Below are 20,488 nucleotides of genomic sequence, written 5' to 3'. Positions count from 1 at the left end.
GTTTTACATATTGTAACTGCAGCAAGAATAGGTTATGCGCAATGCTGCAAAAATGAACAAATACCGTCAGAAGAAGAGGTAATAAAGAAGATATTGGAATGCAGGAATGCACAGAGATGGACAGATTAACTATGAGACTAAAAGACAAAGAAGAAACAGAATACTATAAAAGCTGGAATCTATTTTATAAATGGTTGGAAGAGAGAAGCAAAGAGTAGAATTTGTATACTGTATGTATTAGCATGTTATGAACCCAGCTCGCATGCTGTTTGAAAAACTAACATATGTATGTAGAGAATAAAAAATAACAATAAAAATAACAATAACAATAACAATAAAAAGACAGTTGCAAAACAAGGGTTGGACTGAACTAAGCCAGACATGCTGAGATGAAAGGAATCTCAGATGCACTTGCCCTGAATATGCCACCACTATGTTTGATTTTGTTATATGATTTGCATGCCGTTAGGCGTGTGGGCCACTACTGTGCTTTAATATGTGAGGCTCTAAACAGCCTGTAACCATCAACCAGTAAAATAAATGTGAGAGATTCACACATGAAATTTACTTACATTTAATAACATACAGTATCTACGCAGACCATAAATAAACCAGAGCATGATTTCTCCCCATATGATTAGGAATACTCAATCCGTGAATATTCAATCAGCGGTAGCCTATAAGTTATTTGATTATCTAAATCCTGAATAAACAGGATAAAATAAATAACTCAAATGTAGTAGAATAGTGCTAGAATGTTTATCATTTAATTGAAATGGGCAGCTCTTCCACTTTTTTTTTAAATGTGATATTTGTCCATCAAATAATTGGATAGATTAAGTATGAGTGGTATATATCTATCCCACAGTAATGCTGCCTAGATTAAGAATATCAGCAAAATATGAAAATGAACAGTGAGAAATAGGCTTGACAATGGGATTTTAAATTCCATTAAAATATTTTAGCTGAATTTTAGCTAATTACATGTTAGCTTCTAATTAAACATTTTTTTTTATGTAACTGATTTGTAAAGCCACCCATTGCAACAAGGGACTCGGGGTGGCAAACAAGAACAAACAGAATATCAACAATAGCACAGATGCAAAAATTAAATGCAAAAATTAAAATCCATAGCAGTCAAGAAAAACTACAGTCAACAACACTAATATCACTAGGATTACAGCTTTTTAATACACCTAGTACAGTGTATTAGTACAGCTTTTGTACACTTAGGATACCAGGTCCAGGACTAGGTCTTTAGTGTCTCACAATAGGCCAGCAGAGTTGGACCCTGCTGATCTCTGGAGAGAGAATGCTCCAACAAAGTCTTTGTTAAACAAAATTGTTACAGGTAGTCCTTGACTTACAACAGTTCATTTAGTGATCATTCAAAGCTACAACGGCACTGAAAAAAGTGACTTATGACTGTTTTTCACACTTGTGACCTTTGCAGCGTCCCCATGATCATGTGATCAAAATTCAGATGCTTGGCAACTGGTTCCTATTTATGGGCTTTGCTCTGTTCCCTGAGTCACGTGATCACCTTTTGCGACTTTCTGACAAGCAAAGTCAGCGGGGAAGCCAGATCGACTGAACTACCGGGTTACTCATTTATCAGCTGCAGTGATTCTCTTAACAAGCGTGGCAAGGAAGGTCGTAAAATAGGGCAAAACTCACTTAACAAATATCTCACTTAGCAAGATCAATTTTGGGCTCAGTTATGGTCATAAGTTGAGGACTGCCTATAGTTAGCTTAAATTACCAGATTTGAGATGCAGAACCCAAGATGTCCAGTAAATATATATTGCTATTTTGCTGTATTTAGTGGCCATCCGGAGTTATGCAGCTCAGATCAGGTAGTCCTACTATAGCTTTTGTGTAGCTAATTCCCTTGTATAACAGAGTATGATTGCCTTTCCCATTTAAATCTTTAAATTGCTCACTGCTTTATATTAAGAGGAACAGGTTAACCTTTTGACTAGAAATGGGGAAACTACAGCCGCAGACCAGTCTGATACTTTAGAATAGTCGATTCAATTTTCTATCTATTTTTACTTAGAACATGGTCTAAGTAATGATGAACACTTGAAAATTCCACTGATTTTAATGCAACGGGTTGAATATATATTTAAAGAAGCCCTCAAAAATCAGTACGAAATGCATTCTTCATTTAACAGAATCACATATTTGATTGCCAGAGATATAGCTGATGCACTTTCCTGAAACTTAATCAGGAAAACAAAATGATGACACTAAAAGTGGTGAACTTTTACCAAGTGAGGTATTAAAACCCTTTTTATTCTTTGCTTGCCTTTAAAAAAAAAGAATTTGATTTGGATTTTAAAAAAAAGCAGCATAAGTAAAAAAAAAATTCTCAAAAGCTTAAAACGTGAGAAAATAAAGAGGCAGACCAAAAGCCAGGAGGTAAACAATCGAAATAAAAGCTAATGACGTTTCTGAACTAATAAAAGCTTCTAGACTCTCTTCAAAGGTAGTCCTGACTAGAGCATTTGGGAGTAAAAGCAGAACTGTATGTATCGTCTGTGTTATGTACTGGGCTTTTGGTATCACACCACGTGCGTTGCTGGAGAGTTAATGGCTCTCCAGCAACCCAGACAGGACGTCTCCGGTCCTGCAATTGGTCAACCTTGGGCGGCAAGCACGGGTTCAATCTGATTGGTTGCTACCATAGGGTTTGGCTATATATTGTGGTGGGGTGCGCCCCAAGTCCTAGTACAGTTCCAGCTTGAATAAAAGAATGAGTTTCCCTGTACTCAGCTGTGTGTCTTCATTCCTGCTCACCAGAGCCCACGACTTAACAGTCTGCATACAGGTAACCCTCAGTTTATGGCCATTCATTTAATGACCGTTCAAAGTTACAACGGTGCTGATAAAAGTGACTTATGTCTGGTCGTCACACTTATGATCCTCGCAGCATCCCTGCAGTCACGTAATCAAAATTTAAGCCCTTGTCAACCAGCATGTGTTTACAACAGTTGCAGTCCTGTGCAACTTTCCTAAAGGGATTCCAATATGTAAAGCCAGTTGGGGGAGCCATATTCACGCAACTACCATGGCAAAAAAAAAATCATTAAAGGCCACATCGCTTAGGGACAGAAGTTCTAGTCACAATTATGGTTGTAACTACCTATACAAATACAGCATTTTCTGGGCCAGAGTTACACAATGTTTTTCCTGGAGCAAGAAGACTACTCAGGTGGCAGGCAAGGATCAGACTGGATCGAATCAAGGATTAGAACATTTTCCATCCCTCCATCCCTTCCTGGATGATTACACCACTCAGCGCTAGAAAGTACAAACTTGTAAGAAGATGCATACAGAGAACATGAATTGTTAATTGTTAAATTAAATTAATTGTTTTTGTATTCTAGACCACCTCAAGTTCCTTTGGCACATAATGCATGTTATGTGCATTCCATTAAAACAGACCACAGCAGGGTCACCACATTGTTCCCTCTGGAAAGGGGTGTGGGATTTTTAAGTGGAGGGATCATTATAGCAAAAGCCCCACACTGATATGAACAAATGCAAAAAAAGGAAAGACATATTTAAATAGCAACAGCACCAAGAGCAAATGGATGAAGCATATTGAGAAGGTTTATATTTCATGACCTAAAACTCTTCCACAGTAATGCTCTGTGAATCTTAAACGACATTCCCTAATTTGCCATTTCCCATTAAAATAAATATTACAGTATCATCAACTTCAAACAAAAGGTTTGCTTTTCAAACAAGGCCATAACAAGAAATTAATTTACCATGTCAAATTGTTAGATATTAATTTATTTTGCCTAACTCGTTATTCTCGGTGCACAGGGAGCCTTTCAGTGTGTGTATGAACTAATGTTTGTCTTTCTTGGTGTGCCATTTAGCTGACAGAACTACAGTGAAGCAAACATAACTTACAGGAGACCCCAGTTCAACCCTGTTGTCATATACAAGAGCCTTTTTTTTCTCTACAAAAGAGCTGCTGCAATTCCTTAAGAACTCCAGTAAAATTGCACAAATAAAAGATAATTTCTGTTATATTTTTTTCAAACATTACACAGAACTCAAATTCATTGTTTTCATTGTAGTTGTGCATCATTTTACATTTACAGTTGCAATGATAACTGTTAACTCTAGAAATATTTGATAATCAGTTTTTGAAAGCTGAAAATGAGCCACTTACATCTGTTTTCATGTGTATATTTTGTTCTGAGAAGGCCACTTTGTGCTAGAATTTTTTTACCCTTCTTTTTTAACCCATTAGTCAGGGTTTTTTTTCAAGCTCATTTGAAACTTTCAATACATCTTTTGAGAAGAAATATTCATCAAACAATAGAATCTTCTTTCCTAGTGTAAGATTATTATTCACAGAGACTGAATGCCTCAGAAGTCAGCAAGTGTAACTGATTACAGCAGTAAAATAGATATGGTAAAAATTTGCTGTGTGGATCTTACAGAACATTTTTCTTTCAAATAGCAGCATAGATTCCAATGAGATGGCATTCATGAAGACAGGAAACATCACAGAGGCAGGATTTACATATCAAAGCAAGCTAAGGGGTACTTAATCATGGCTTGTATAACCCACATTTTCTCCAGGAGCTCAAGACAACACACATTTTTTCCCCCACACAACAATTCTGTGAAGTAAGCTGGGCTGAAAAAATGAAGAATAGAGCCCAGAGTCATCCAATGTGCTACTGCAGCTGAGGATAGATTTGAACATAGCAAAATTATCTTACATAATTTTGATTTTGGATTCCTGTCCTTTTCCTCCAAAAAATGCAAGTTTCTAGCTGTTGCAGAAACTTTCAGTATATAAGGTTAAAATAATCTTTAACCAATGTCAGTCATAGCTATAGGGAGTAATAGTAATATTCATTATTTGAGAAGAAATTTTAATCCATTTTTCCCAAATCTTTTCCTGAGCTGTTGCTGTTGCCCACAGCAAACAACTGAGAAATCCCATTAATCTTATATAATATTTTATCATTGATTCTGATATTGATGAGAAGCTAAATGAATAAAGGACAGGGCAGCTAATCTGGGATCATAGAAAACATGGTTTAGATTATCATTTTAAAAGGCAAAAAATAAGAGTAAATGTGTTCTATAAATAAAGAGGGAAAAACCTAGAGCAGTAGCCATCTTCCATTATGGTAACAAGCTGCAAAGCATTTAAAATTAGTTTAGTGTTGTCTCTAGAGTATGGCTGGAATCATTTACAATATTTTATATACAGAATTTTTAGTGTCTAATTTAAGACAAGTAATACTTGCTCACTAAAAGAAATAATACAGTTTTACAACACTGAAACAATGTTATAGTCAAGGCAACTGTATATTGCATTAGTAAAGTGTTGAAATGTCAGAGCAATGTAGAACAGGCTTGATAAGTGCGCCTTTTTGTGGTTTAAAAGTGTTTCTGCATTAAAGGTTTCTTCATATTGTTGCTGTTGTTTCGGAACATGTATAGAGTTTACTGAAGAGAGGACATGATTGGCTTTGATAAACAGAAGAGTTTCTTCATTGTTAACTGACTGAACTGGGCTCCTAAGCAGAATTCCATTCTGATGTTGCTAGAGCTAAACCACCCTAGATCCAAGTTTTGCTTGAACCTAACTGGCAAAAGCTGAATCACTGGTCAAACATGACAAGGGAATGTCCTTTGGAGGTCAGCCCCTTCTGTCTTGCCTGCTTCCGCAACTCATTGGAAGAAGTATACTGTTTAAGTGCTCTACTCCTGAATTTTAAATACTCTTTTTCCACAGATGAACAAATGTGGAACACAAGCCCCAATCTGGCTCTCCCTTCAGTCAGATTCTCTCCCACGTCCTGGAGAGAGAAAAGCACTGACTGCCTGCGCAACTTGGCAATTCTTTTCTGGAAGCACCAAAGACTGTTGCCTCTTCCAAATCCCCATCTCAGTTAGACATTGTGGGGAGTTCCTTGTTTATCTCCTGCAACCTACTCAAGGGTGTATGGGCTACTGTGCAGAAGGTGAGTTTCATGAACTCCACATTTATCGCTTATACTGTATTCTATGTATTCTACGTATTCCTTTTGCTGCACATTCAAAGGTCTTGTTATTGCTGTACACACCTTGGTGACCTAGCAAGTCAAGCATCTTTCTGTAAGTTGCACACCATGCAAGTAATAAATCAGCCGCTGCCCAGACTGTTTTCATAGAATAGTTGTTATAACTTTGGCAGATTTTAATACGCAGTGTGTTACCAAGGAAAATTTAGTGCAGTGACACTTTGTGCACAATTTTTTGTTTCCATGTTTGACTTAAAGAGCAAAAATAATGTATGTGAACATTTTGTATTGTTTTTGTTACTAAATGGGCGTCTAACACTGAAATAGTTGTTGGAAATGAACAAGTTCCTTTGAAAGCTGTTCTAAGTAAAGGCAAAAGACAATAACTTTTGGCTGACATTTTTTTAAATTACTTTGATCAGGAATTTCTACCCCTGCAGAGAAAAGATATTCTATTTTGTATTTAGGAAAGAGAAGGAATGGCAGATACCAATTCCTCACTGAGTCTGTTACGCCCTTTGAAATCCATCACTTCTACAGGATAATACAAATGAGTCTTTCTCAGAAGAATCAGTAGCAGTAGGTGAATTTGGCAGAACAACTTAAATCTCAAGGAATTCACACAAAGAAAATCTGTTTGTTGAGTAGATAGCTTTTTATTCCATATCCAGTCATTATCGAAAGCACTCTATTGGTAAATCTTTGCTACCTTCTTGGTGTGGACAGCTACAATATAATATTTATGAATGTATGTAGTTTCTTGTCTACTCAAATAACTTTTTTTTCTCCTTGATTGCCCTTTGTGCTTGAAATTGTCTCTCAGAACACTTGAGTGATGCCACTTCTTTTTCAGTTCAAGTCTCTCCTCAAAAATGCCCTTTTCTGTCAAGATTTTGGCATAATCTCCTGACTTCCATGCCTTCTGTAACTCAGTTTAACTTTGAAGCATACTTATCTCTTTCCCTTCTTCTTCTGACTTTTCTGCATCAGACTTTATATTGTAAGAAGGCAAGAAACTGTGTTTTCACATTTTGCAAAGCACATAGATGGCACCGATCTCAGTACTACTAAACCTCTTTAACTTTTCTTTATTAATTTCAGTAGTGAGTTACCCCAAGAACCCTTTAAAATTTCCAGGAGAGTGAAGCTAATAAAATAATTAAAAGACAAAACAATGTTTAAAATGTTTTTACTATCTGCATTAAAAGGACCTTGGACAGGCAATCTCTCTATTCAAATTATTAGATAATTGAGATGTTGCTACACAAAATATTTTCCTGTATTTATATTGATATAAACGTTCTTGATATTAGAAGATGTAATTTAGACCAGGGGTCCCCAATCTATGGTCCGTGGCCTGGTACCAGGCTGTGACCTGTTAGCCACTGGGCCGCAGGAATAGCTGGTGAGCCCCCCTTCATGGTAGAGCTGCCACGCAGGTGCTAGAGGTCCCATTTGCACAAGCGTGGGGGTGCTAGAACTGCCACCAGCATCGTGGGCATTAGCGGCCCATTTGTGCATGTGCGTGGGAGCCACCACGTCACCACAGATGCATGCAGCCCACTTGCACACTGGCACCAGCAACCCATTTGCGCAGGTGTGCAGGTGCCAATGGCCCATTTATGTAGGCACCAGCAGTCCATTTATGTGTGCACATGGCTGCCAGCACACCACTGTGGGTATGCACAGCCTACTTGTAAACATGCTAGTGCTGCCACTGTGTGCATGCCCATTTGCCCATGCATGTGTGGGCCTCACGCATGCTCATTTCTCTCCTCTTCCCCTTCCTTCCAGGCCACCAAGCCAGAAAGGTTGGGGAGCTCTGATTTAGACTTTTGTGGTAAGGAACAGAATTTTGGATTGGGACAGGGAACAAAATAAATGTAGTACTTTTTGTAATATATGATGAAACAATGCACATTGGAAAAACTATCAAAATTATTTTTGAATTTGTTTTTATTTTGGTGTTGCTGTTGACTTCATTTTTTTTCAAATTTTCATTAGGGTCAGTTTATTTAATAATATATGTATATGGAAATAATGAAGGAACAGATAACTGAGAGCTGGTCCATCCCTGGATAGGGTCTATGACAACTTGCCACAGCCAACTCACCATAGCCAACTTGCTGTGGCCAAGTCACCGCAGGACAATGTGCCACCTGACAATTTGCTGTGGTACAAAAGTTACATGATATCAAAGAAATGGGAAAATAGAATCATTAAAGAAAGGATGCAAAAGGAGGAACAAAATGAAATGTGATTACAAAAAATTAATGATTTTCTTTGTTATTTTAAATGATTCAATTGAATTGTTAAATTGTTCCATAGTTAGTTGGCTGTGGTGAGTTGGCTGTGGTGAGTTGTCCCATTTCACCCAAATATTTGAAAAATGGATGGATGGATGGACGGATAGACAGGATTGATTTTGCATAGTCATGTGTATATTTGCACATAAATGTTTCTTTGCAAAATGCATAATGCTGTAAAAACTTATTTCCCAATCTCCAGAAGAAGCAAGCCACTTCTGCTTTTCAGAACTGAAATGCTGAGGTACATATTTCTTACTGAGAATCCTTGAAAATTGTAAAAGCTATCAGATCAATAAGTCAAAATATGTCCAGTGAAGTATCAGCAAACTCTTAGAACCTGCTTCACCAGTTCACAATGCCATGTTAATTGATTTATTTCCTTCATTGCTGAAGAATCACAGCTCAACTCTTTTGATCCCAAAAGGACTGAATCAGAAGACATAATTCAAGGTAATTTAAAAACATGAACTGCACACAGTATATGAATTACCTTTTATCTGCAGAACCAATGCATGCATTGTTCCACATTCACATTGGTGATCCTTCTCCTTGCATATTTCCAAAGGAACTTTTGGAAATTAGGAAACTATCCAAAGCTTATATGTAGGGTGGGAATGAAGCTAAGAGTTACATAAACAAACACTGGTTTATTATGCTTAATTCTTATGCTTATTTGTGGCAAATATGCAGTCTTGGCAACCAATGTTTATCTGTTGCCAGGGCTATTTGTAAGGTACTGAAGATCAACTTGTATTGTATTTTAATACATTTGGGTATTAAACCAGGGTGTAGAGTCCATCTCTAAGGGGCATTGCAGTATATTGATTGGTGCCCTTGACTGCCAGTATCTTTTGTTTGGTTTGATATGGATGTTTTTATGACCATTTTAATGTGTCACCCAGAGTTGTTTTTTAAACAAGTGGCATATAAATAAATACTTTAAAAATAATAAAAAAAGAATGCCAATAACAGCAAAACTATGTTTTATATCCAGTTTTATAGCTGAATGGTCAGAAATTTATTTAGTGGAGAGAAAGGTGTTTTTTTAACGTTCCTCCAGATTTGATTATTATGATAGTTGAAGGACTTTCACATATTATGATTTCTGACGCTTTGAAGTTTGGGAATTAAGACCTCGTCAGGACTGAGAGAGCTGTTAAGTGCATCCCTATTCTTTGCTGTTTTTAAATGTAAAGAATTCATGAATATTTCTGAGACCTAGAAATCCTTGTGGCAGAAAAAAATCTACAGGTTACAGCAGGGTGTTCATCTAACTTTGGGCTATCACTTAATTGCAGTCTTCATCCTTGGACTAAGATAATTCAAAAGGTTGATTATGGGATCCCATACGAGAAGTGCCTTCAGTTTTTCAATTTCAGAATCTCCTGTGGGTTTGATGACCTCCAGCCTTGAGGACATGACTGTGATTCAAACTGAGTAGGGATATTTTTTTTAGTACTCTCCTGTTGATATTGAGAGATTACTAAGCAACCCCCTCTTTTGTTTGCAACCATTGGAAATGCTTTGCTAATTATTTTTACTACCTTGTTGCTTTGAACTACTCAGTTTGGTTACAACTTGCAACTGTTCAGTCTTCACCTGTCTGCAAAAATTGCATAGTATAAACATCTATGGAAGTTCTGATTCATCTGGATCACGGTTGTCTCAAAGGTGCTTTTATTTTAATGGCAACTGGACTTTCTCATTTTTCTTTAAGATATTTCACTTCTCATCCAGGAGGTTTCTTCCAGGAGGTTTCTTCAGTTCTCATAGTATAACATAGTATAAATGTATAATTTTCATTCAGAAACCATGGGGCTTTATATGTCTTTTTTTCAGTTCTACAGTGCTGACTCATTTATAATTTTAACTGTGTTGAATTATTTATTTTTTAATTCATGTACATTATATAACAGTCTGCTTTTCTTCCCAGTTTTACACCCAGTTGTTACTCCTGAGCTTTTGGGGTCCCAGGTCTACCTAAAATGCACTTTCGGCAGTCTAACTTCAAATTGGGCTATAGGCTATACAGTGATCTGGTCACGACTTTCTACATCCAATGTGAAAGAACAGCTTCATCATGACACAACTGTGCAGACATTCTCCTATGTGGAGATGGATGGAATTAATTTCAGATTGGGAGATACGGTAAAGCTTTCTTGAACTCAGAAGACCAGGTCAAGGAAGACAATCATTTTGTACTTCTTTTTTAAAGTTCTTATTAACTGTCATATCTTCGAGCCTGAATTTGGCCTAGAAGTAAAACATGGTGTTCAAGAAGCAATGTATTTTAATATAATAGGATCGAGTACATTTTATTAAGTTTAGAACTACTGTATAAAGCAATCTAGTTCATTTATCAAAAAATGTTTTTGTTGTACTGCATAGCATTACATCTTTTAAAACAGGTAATAGGTAATAATATATCATTTTCAATAAAAATAACTCTGGCCTCTTACAGCACTGTAATAACAGTGCACAGTTTGGTCAACCTGAGCCAAATACCTACAGCACAATTCTTTCCATTTAAGTGAAAATAAAACTTAATAAAAACACAAATAGTTCTGGGGTCTCAGATCACTACAGATAAGAAACAAAAGAAACTCCTAAAAGAGAGGATGCTATATATAATTTTGGCCCTGGTTTTGGCTTGAAAAACTAAAATTGGTCTCATATTCCTCTGCTAGCCTATCATACTTTCTTCAGATTTTTCATCTGGGGAAAATATTTGGAAGCTCTTAGTTCTTAATTGTCCCTTATTCACACTTGAGGAACCATGTCATTTATTCTGTCACTTACTCTGTCTATTCAGTTAAAAAGAGCTAGAAAAGAAAATCCAAATATGACGCTCAGTTTTTTAGCAAGGTAGTTCATAAATAAATTTGAATCTTTCTTATATCCTGATAGACAAGGTTGCCTTTCTCCTATCATTCCCTTTCTACAATTTTGAGATAAAACTGGCATTTTATCAATTTCCGTAAGGTTTACAAAATATTGCATGCAAAGTACCGGTAATTGAATTCCGTAAAGCAAGATGTATATGTGTACACAAGTGAAGTATGAGGGTTTTTTGCTGCCTTTTAATTTCTACCAACTATACAAATGTGATTGATGTAATATCAGAACTGACAGAGTTTTGTGATATCCTACTTGACCTTCTTCAGTGGTCAGCTAAGATTAAGATCCATCCAAATCAGCCTTTCTATGGTGGGTACTTTAAATGATGGCATCCAGAGTCACTAATTGTGACAGCCAATTTTGTCATTGTACAATATAATTTCCAAATACCTCCATACTTTTCTGCACAACTTATTTCTCAAAAGCTGCAGGGGGAAAAACAGGGCACTTAAAATTAACATTCTGTTCCCATATGATTGACACATCTGAACTATTTTCCATTCATTTAAATTTTCATTAGTAATATTGTTCACACCCAATATCAAGTATCAAGATGTTCATCCCTTAACCAGAGCCTTTGAGTTTTACTAGTCCAAAGAGTTTGAACTTTTGTTTGCATATTTGTAAATAGCCAATACCATTTCCCCATAATATTTAGAAAATTCACAACTTTATACAGTTATGCTATTTGAGCTCTGTTGACAGCCAAATGCTAGCAAAACTACTGCAGCTTTAATAAATAAATCTGTAATATGCTATTTTCTCTTGGGTAAATGCTCAAGATAGCCCATTCCATCTGATTTGAAATTGTAGCAATCCCAAGATCTATTTAGATGATATTGACAGAGGTCATTCTATACCTGGAGGGACAGCCATCTGTAAATTGCAGCAGGTAGTATGTGCGCAGTGGGTAATACTAAGAAAGCAGGATGTGCTAAAAAAAGAAAAACTGGTCATTTTTTGCTCTGCACAGCAGTTTGGAAGTTCATGCCATGAAATAGCGTGCATTTTAAAAAAGGCTTATGTAAAATTGCCTTTTAGTTTGTCATTGGCATTGGCCATCTTGCTGATGAGTTACAATATTTTCAATTATGATGGCAACTCTTCCCACAAATACTGAAAAACTCCTTGTACAAAATTACATAGTGATTTATCTCTGTAGATAGATTAGAAAGAAAGGCAATTATTTGAGATGCTTCCACTATGAAGGAAAAGAGAGATTTCCCTTTCCCACATTTTTAATTCTGTTAACTGCAGTACAATAATTCCTGATGTATTAAATATTGCTTTCAGAAAGAGTTCTGATCTTTTTCAAAATGAATTTTCACAGTGAAATTCCATAGCAAGAGATATGGATTGCTGGAATGAAAACAAACTTTGAAACTAACCTCTCTGAATCAAGCATTATTTCCAATTCTAATTATTTTGACTTGCTGTAATCATTATAGATAGCTCGGTCTAAACCTTATTATGCTAAAAATCCCTCTCTCTCCTCTGATAAGCTTTATTTGTTCTTTTCAATAACAGAAATTACCTAACATGGAGTACAATATTATTCTCTCCCCCACAATACACATACGCACTCACGCACGTGCACACACACACACACACACACATTGTTGAATGTCTGAAGGAGAAGGCAAGAAAATATTCAAAATTAAAATCTGGATATCCTAAAGAAAATCTTTACCAGTTCCCTGAAGGATGAAAAAGTGGTGTGCTCAGGGGTTCTACCTCTTGTCTCCCAACAACTAATCAGAATCACTGGCTCAGGAAAGAGTGGAATCACTTGCAAAACTCTATTCAGTCCTCAATCCTTGCATATAGCTCAAGGAAGACATAAATGTTGGGTAAGGTATGCCCGTAGAGGGAGTACATCACCACCCTATTAGTCCTGCTACAAGAATGATCGATGCACTTTCAGTCCCATGTCAGGCCTGAAATACAACTAAAGCAATGCAGATAATTGATCACATCCAAGAGCCTCTGAAGGGCCTTCTCCAAATCCTTCTCAAGAAACTGTAGGTTAGAAACTGGCTAATAACCATATAGGATGACTGGATCAAGAAATAATATCTAAAGGACAGGACACATCAGCCCCAAGCATTCATAACCCTGTATCTATGCCATTTATAGCCCTACATACCATCCAAGGAGGGCAAGGATATAATTTGAAGATGGGTGAGCTTATTCCACATAGAATTATTCTACATGTATATGACAGACAGAAAATGAGACAAGAACTAGATACTTATTCACCTTCTCCTATAATTGTCTATGCCTGGTTTCCCCATCATATGTTCCTCTGTGAGTTGCTACCGGAACCATTCCCATGTATATGTATGAAGAACAACAATAATTAAAGGAATAGAAACCAAGTATTATAAAGACAGCCTGAAGGAACTAGAAAGGTTTGCCTTTCAGGAGAGGACTCCAGGCAGTCTATATCAGAGTGTCAGAATTAAAATTCTCTGTCAGAATGGTGGACATGGAAACTTGGTAGACAGATTCCAACTTGAATGTTGGGGGTGGGGTGGGGAACCTTCATTAACAAGCATGACACATTCCTTCTTGCCTCATGCAGAGGCTGAATGTGTGTTATGGATACTTAGTTTAGATTCCTGTCCTGACAGTTGGGCTTAATGGCTTAAACTGCCTTTTCCAATTATTATTCTAACAAATCATGTGAACCTGTCAAGTTTATCTACAAGGGATTGCTGCCCAAACAACCCCCACCACTCTAATAAGAATGCAATTCTATTTTTTTTTTCTATCATGACTATACAGCAAGGCCCACAGAAAAATTAACGCTGCAACACATTGCCAAATTGTCAAACTCCATCATGAAACAATCCCCCAGATATCTATAGGTGTCTTTGTTCTCCCCATCCTAGTACTTCTGGATCTCAGTGATATGTTTAGCTTAGATAAACCAATCTCTTTTAATACTGTTAAAATTTAGGGAGAAGAAGGATTTTATTTTATTGAGAAGCTTTAGGAATAAAATATTCAACCACACAGTCAAAGTTATCTTTCCATAGCCTATGGGTATCTTTTTCACTTCCCCCCTTTTCTTTTGAAATGATAAAGGGTGAGGGGGGAACCTGATTGCTTAAACACCAGGAGCCAATATTTAAAGGCAACAAGCTTGTGAGAAGACATATCCCAATAATTGTGTGGTGTACTATCAAGACTAAAATGTCTGTCTGTCTATTGTGAGGAGAAGACCTAAATTTACAAAGGAAGAAACTTCACACACAGAAATGCAATGCAGTATTTCACAGTTTGTGCAGCTTCTAGAGGTATAAATTTCAACTCCTGGAATTTTCCAGACAGCCAAGTCTCTTGCTGAGAATTTGTTAAATTAATTCAAAAAATTCTACAACAGCAGATAAGTGATGCTAGAGAACTCTGTTATAGGTAGTCCTCTGTTCAAAGTTACAACAGTGCTGAAAATAACTTCTAATCAATTGTTGCATTTATGACCATGGTAGCATCTGCATAGTCACGGGATGATAATTTGTGCACTTGGCAATGGGCACATATTTTTGATGGTTGCAGCATCCTGGGATCACATGATCACTTTGTGATTTTTCCCCAACAAGCAATCTCAAGGGGAAAACTGGCAGGGGAGGGCACAAATGGCAATCATGTGACCCCCCCTTTTTAAGAACCCCAGTGATTTGCTTAATGACAGCAAAAAAGGTTATAAAATTGGATGTCACTTGATGACTACCTTACTTAATGATGAATCAGACGTGGTTTCTAAGGAGTGAGTTCCAGGAACATCAGATTCTAATAATGATTTATCTCTTGAATAGCCAATATATATATTGGGCTTGTTTTACAAAAGTAAAAAGCCAACAATTAGTGAGTGTGAACAGATTTTTTTTTCCAGGAAGGGGTGTTGGCTAAATGTTGGGAGAGAAATTGAGGAGAACAGGTGATTTGTTGCCTCATTGAAGACAACACTTGTATTGCTATTGTTCAAGTATATATATTTAGCTTGATCTGTACTGATTTATTAGGCAAGCAGTTTCTAATGATCAAAATTTAACTTGCAGTATAAACATATAGTTTAAGAAAGAAGGCTGTGCACTTTTGAAAAAGCCATGCATTATTTTATGTACATAGTACAACGTTGGCATTCTGTATTCCTGGTGCAATAATATTTTTAAAAAATCTGATTGGCTTTTTTCCTTCCCAGACTAAAAAGGCCACTTTATATAGATGCTTACCTCAAAGATACTTAAATCTTTGCACTTTGAGTTATAGACTTTTTGCAATTAGTTTACAATTTTATTTTTGGCCATCTAGACACAAAACATTGTTCTTCAAAGATGAACAATCCAGAGTTTGGAATCAAGCCCAGTAGTAGGTCCTTGATGACTATCGAAACCACCAATTTATTGATCCAAATGTGGCACAAGTGGGCAGTTTAAAACACAAATAATAACAAATATACTGGCTGTAAAGCTTTGGAGATTCTAGGCCATTTGGAAACATTGAAAAATAATACTATCAATCCAGCAATCATAAAATCAGCAGCATAAAACCTCCAATAAAACCTGTGTAAAAGAAACCTCATAAACTGTAACAATCTTAGCTCCAATGGCAAAATGTTCAGAAATATATATGTAACGGCACCTTCAAAAAGGTGCCCCATTGGTGACCCAAGAGCATACAGGGCAATTATATGGGAATAGATGGTCTTGAAAATGCCAATCCATCTCTATTGATTCCACTACATAATCCATTCCCTATATCTGAGCCCATAGCATTGTGACATAATCACCAGTTCTATTTTTCTGAAAAGCAATGCACGGAAGCATCAGGGTGAGGAAATATAGCTGATATTGTAAGAAACATTTTTTGTTACCATATGCTTAAAATGATAAAGCAGTGCTGCAGCTTAAAAAATGCCGCACACCTATTTGGTCCAATCTTAGGGCATATTGGCAGATGTCCTAGCTCTGAAGGTCAAAGACTTCTTGAGCATTCTGTGCACTGATAACTGGCTTGTCCACATCTTTTAAAAGCCACATATAGATATTTATTCAAACAAGTTTCACCGTTAGTTTTTAGTGCTTGGAGGCCCAACCCTGTGCATTCTCTGTTTGACAGGGAAGGGCCCTGACTACCTTTTTATGAAGGAGGTCTACAATTGCTAAGGGCAAAAAGCAGCAAAATAAGTTTTTATAAGGTGCAATCTAACAATCACTAAGTACATTTTCTATCGTTTTTCATAAGCCTGTCATTTCTAAAGAAAAAAAAGAGGCAAAAAGGTTTTGAAATAGTTTGGCTTATTTATTGCAGGTCTTTTGCACCGTCACAGCTTTTAGGTGGGACTCAGCTGATCGTCGCTCTTCCCCTGAAGAAAGCAGTGGATTCTACGCTGGAATCAAGGTATTTGCAGGACCGTCTGCTGCCAGGAACGACTGCCCATCGCCCTGTGCGCTCACACAGGGAGGGCCTCCTCAGGGTGCCGTTGGCCAGACAATGTCGACTGGTGACCCCCAGGGGGAGGGCCTTCTCTGTAGGGGCACCTGCCATTTGGAATCAACTCCCCTTGGAGCTCCGGATGGCCCCGGATCTCCGTTCCTTTCGTCACGACTTTAAAACATGGCTTTTTCAACAGGCCGACCTGGACTGATGGAAGGGAGATTTTCTTAATTTTGTTTTATTGTGTTTTTAATCGGACTATTTATGGGATAATTTGATTTAATACCTTTTAATGTTTGTATTTTGTGTTTTTATCGTTGTTAGCCGCCCTGAGTCCTTTGGGAGATAGGGCGGCATACAAATCCCATAAATAAATAAATAAATAAATAAATAAATAAATAAATAAATAAATAAATAAATAAATAAATAAATAAATAAACAAACAAACAAACAACAAAACTTCTAATTTCATAAACTTCTCTAGCATAGCCTTGATGGAGATTTCTGTATTAGCCATCTTGTTTCGCAAGACGACACACCATAAAATTGGCTTTAGTGATTATAAGAAGGGTGCTTCTAGGTGCTGAGGCAGAAAAATGTTTGAATAAATTGCCTTCCACTCTATCAATCATTCTATCTATCAGCCTTTTAAAAACACTAACTGCAGCTGCAGCATTTTAGGTAGAAAGAAATGTAATCTAAAATCCTCCCGTGTTCATTCGCCTGAGTAGTATGGTACTGTACGTATAATTCTGTGCAAATAAATAAATTGCTATGGTAATATTTGGCTATAAGGACAGATTCACACGGTGCAATATAACCTGTGTCTTTAATATGACCATATTTATGAGGTCTGGCATGAGATTAGCATTCAGATCTTTTGAATTTTCTGAAAGGCCCCATTCATTTACAAAAATGAGGGTCAATTTCTCTTTTGTATCAAGGAAGCTATTGTACACCACCTGGCTCATGTGCAAATTTGTAAGCCCCTCTTTTGTGTCCTCCTTCGTGAAATGTCAAGAGAGCCAGTTTGGTGTAGTGGTAAGGTGCTGGCCTAAAAGCCAGGAGACGGTGGATTCCAGTCCCATTTTAGCCATGAAAAAGGGTGACCTTGGACCAATAACTGAGCCCGGCTTACCTACAGGGTGGTTGTTGTGGGGAAAATCAGAGGAGGAAGAAGTGTTACGAAGGTTTGCCACCTAGAATTACTTACAAAGTAATAAAAACAGGATAAAAATCTAATAAATAAAATGTCAACAGCGCAATGATAAAACATTCCGAAATAGGAAACAAGTGAAAATATTAATTTTAATTGGATAAACGTTTTTTAAAAAACCTCCCAACTTTTAATGTATTTTAAATCCAACACTTTCACAGAATAATTGGTGTGCTTTATAATCATCTTTGTGATTATGCCTTTGACTGCATAATACTTAATAGTGTAATCACAGCTTTGGCTGATGTGGCATTATTTATATGGGTAAAATCATATAAATCTTTTATAATTTTATATAAAATTATATAAATTATTTATATGGGTAAAATTATATAAATCTTCCCCTGATAAAATGCAATAATCTGCTCAAACATCATAGATGGGTGAAATCTTTTGTGTACCTTCTAGTTTCCCTAGATCTGCCTCGAAGATGTCTTGAAGTACAGTTATGCTCTATATTTGGGATGTGTTATTCTTGGTTATACGGAGTTTCTTATTCCATTTCCAGTTTTCCTCCTACATTTAAATATTATCAGCAAATCAAAAATTCTTCTCATCTATTGGATGGAGAAGAAAGTGAATAAATGCTGTCCTTGGAACTTTTCCCATTTTATTGCCTCATGATTGCCTCATGAAATATACAGTAACACTGTTTTAAAATTGTTTTAGCTTAACATCTTTAAAATTAATGTTTATATCTGTGTCAGAGGGAAGGGTGGGTTTCATTGTTTTGAATTATAGTTACCCATATTTATTTGCTATGTATCAACAACTGCTATATCTATATTTACTTCCACATTAAGATTAGAACAGAGTAGCAAATGTAGAATGGTAGAAGTCAGTAATGGTGTTGCCAGCATAAACTTGATTCAGAATACAGTACATCAGTTATATTTTGCTAATGAACAAAGTAGAAAGGCATAAAGCAGTCTTAAAACACAGGCTGGCCAGGAATCTAAAAGTTCCTGGTTCAGTCCTTGGCCACAAAATTGAGAAACCTTTGACATTTCCACATACTGCTAGACTTGATCACTCACCAACTGTAGCCTAGATCACTGATGTTCAGAGATTAGAGCTGGAATCCAAAGAACCAGATTCTCATCACTGTCTTAACATCCCCAGTGAAAGAGAAACATGCTAGGAAAGAATGAGAAAGAGAAAAAACTTGATGCTTTAGTCCAGGAATGTCAAACTGCTGGCCCACGGGCCGGATGCATCATGCTGAAACTGTGCCCACCCCATTTCCGGTAATGGAGAAAAAGTCCTGATACATCGCACGACGTCACGTGATGTTGTGAGCTTGACATGCCTGCTTTAGTCAATAGATAATTTTAGTCAGGTGTCTTGATGAATGGTCAGATCATCATATTCATGTTCATGTAAATTGCTTTTCCATTCATTTCAACATTCAAAGGTAGAATAACAGACAAGCAACATGACCAACTAATTAATGTAATATACACTTCAGCACACTGTAATTAACTTTTTTTTTCACTACTAGCACTACAGTGCACTAAACCAATCGGTTCCATGCTGTTAGTTAATAGAATTTTTCAAAGGTTTTTCTCCCCTTTCTGCAACAGAAAAAAGAAACAATTACCAACTATACCTGAAAATTATTTTGTAATTACTAAAGATGTTCAAGAGCAAAAGATAGCACTTGGAAATTAAGTCAATGTCTATTTAATAAGCAGTTACAGTAGCTAATCTGACTGAATGGTTTAGAGCTTAGCAGAAATCTCAGGGAGCCACCAAAATAACAATTTCACCTCATCTTGTGAAGGCAATGATCCAAAATCTTGTTAACTTGCCAAGGTACCAATAAGAGCAAGCAAAAGGGTAAAGGCACAAAGAAAAAAAGAACAGCAAACCATTTTCCCAGTGAAAAAGAGAGGCACAGGAATTTGAGGGGAAAAAATCCTTAACTCTTTAATCTACAACCCTTAAATATGTAAATATTGTGTATGTGTATGTTTTTGTGTGTGTGTGTGTGTGTGTGTGTGTGTGTGTGTGTGTATGTATATATAAATATATATATATATATATATATATATATATATATATATATATATATATATATATATATATATATATATATATATATATATATATATATATATATATATATATATACACACACACACACACACACACACACACACAAAGACATACACACATGCATTTTATATCTTTAAAAATATATAAATAAATGCTCTTGAACATGTTGTTCTGCCTCATTTTCAATTCCATAGCATTAGAGTATAGTAAAAATGTTCCACAATGAAATATGACTTTAGATAAAATAGTTGTTCCTGTGGAATAGATTTTATTTTTAAAATCCCATGGAATATGTTTGACTCCAATACATTAATATTGCCTGGGAGAAAGTCTGCTAATTTTATTTGTGTTCAGTTTAGTTTAATTTTCCTTCCTCCCTCCCATCCTTCCCAGTCTTATATTTGCTTTTGTCTCAAGTCCTTTCTAATTTTCAGAAATAAAACTAAAATTTTCCCTAACAAACAACAAAAAGATCTTCAGTAGGAAATCACTGGGAAACTTATTTAGCTAACCATCTA

The 20,488-nt window shown here is 36.3% G+C and overlaps 1 protein-coding gene across 1 annotated transcript in view; it reads left to right on the top strand.

Annotated features, from left to right (window-relative positions):
- VWDE (von Willebrand factor D and EGF domains) overlaps positions 1-20,488 on the top strand; it is a gene marked incomplete at its 5' end in the record, with an annotated part of 228,776 nt that overhangs the window by 6,845 nt on the left and 201,443 nt on the right. The window contains 4 exons of the mRNA XM_081339263.1: positions 5,780-6,008; positions 8,750-8,806; positions 10,380-10,504; positions 16,571-16,660. Coding sequence (XP_081195389.1) covers positions 5,780-6,008; positions 8,750-8,806; positions 10,380-10,504; positions 16,571-16,660 — 501 coding nt within the window. The remainder of the gene's footprint in view (positions 1-5,779; positions 6,009-8,749; positions 8,807-10,379; positions 10,505-16,570; positions 16,661-20,488) is intronic.

This window comes from Vipera berus (assembly GCF_964194415.1).
Source record: "Vipera berus genome assembly, chromosome: 1".
NCBI classification, from domain to species: Eukaryota; Metazoa; Chordata; class Lepidosauria; order Squamata; family Viperidae; genus Vipera; species Vipera berus.
This window is presented reverse-complemented; position numbering and strand designations above follow the sequence as displayed.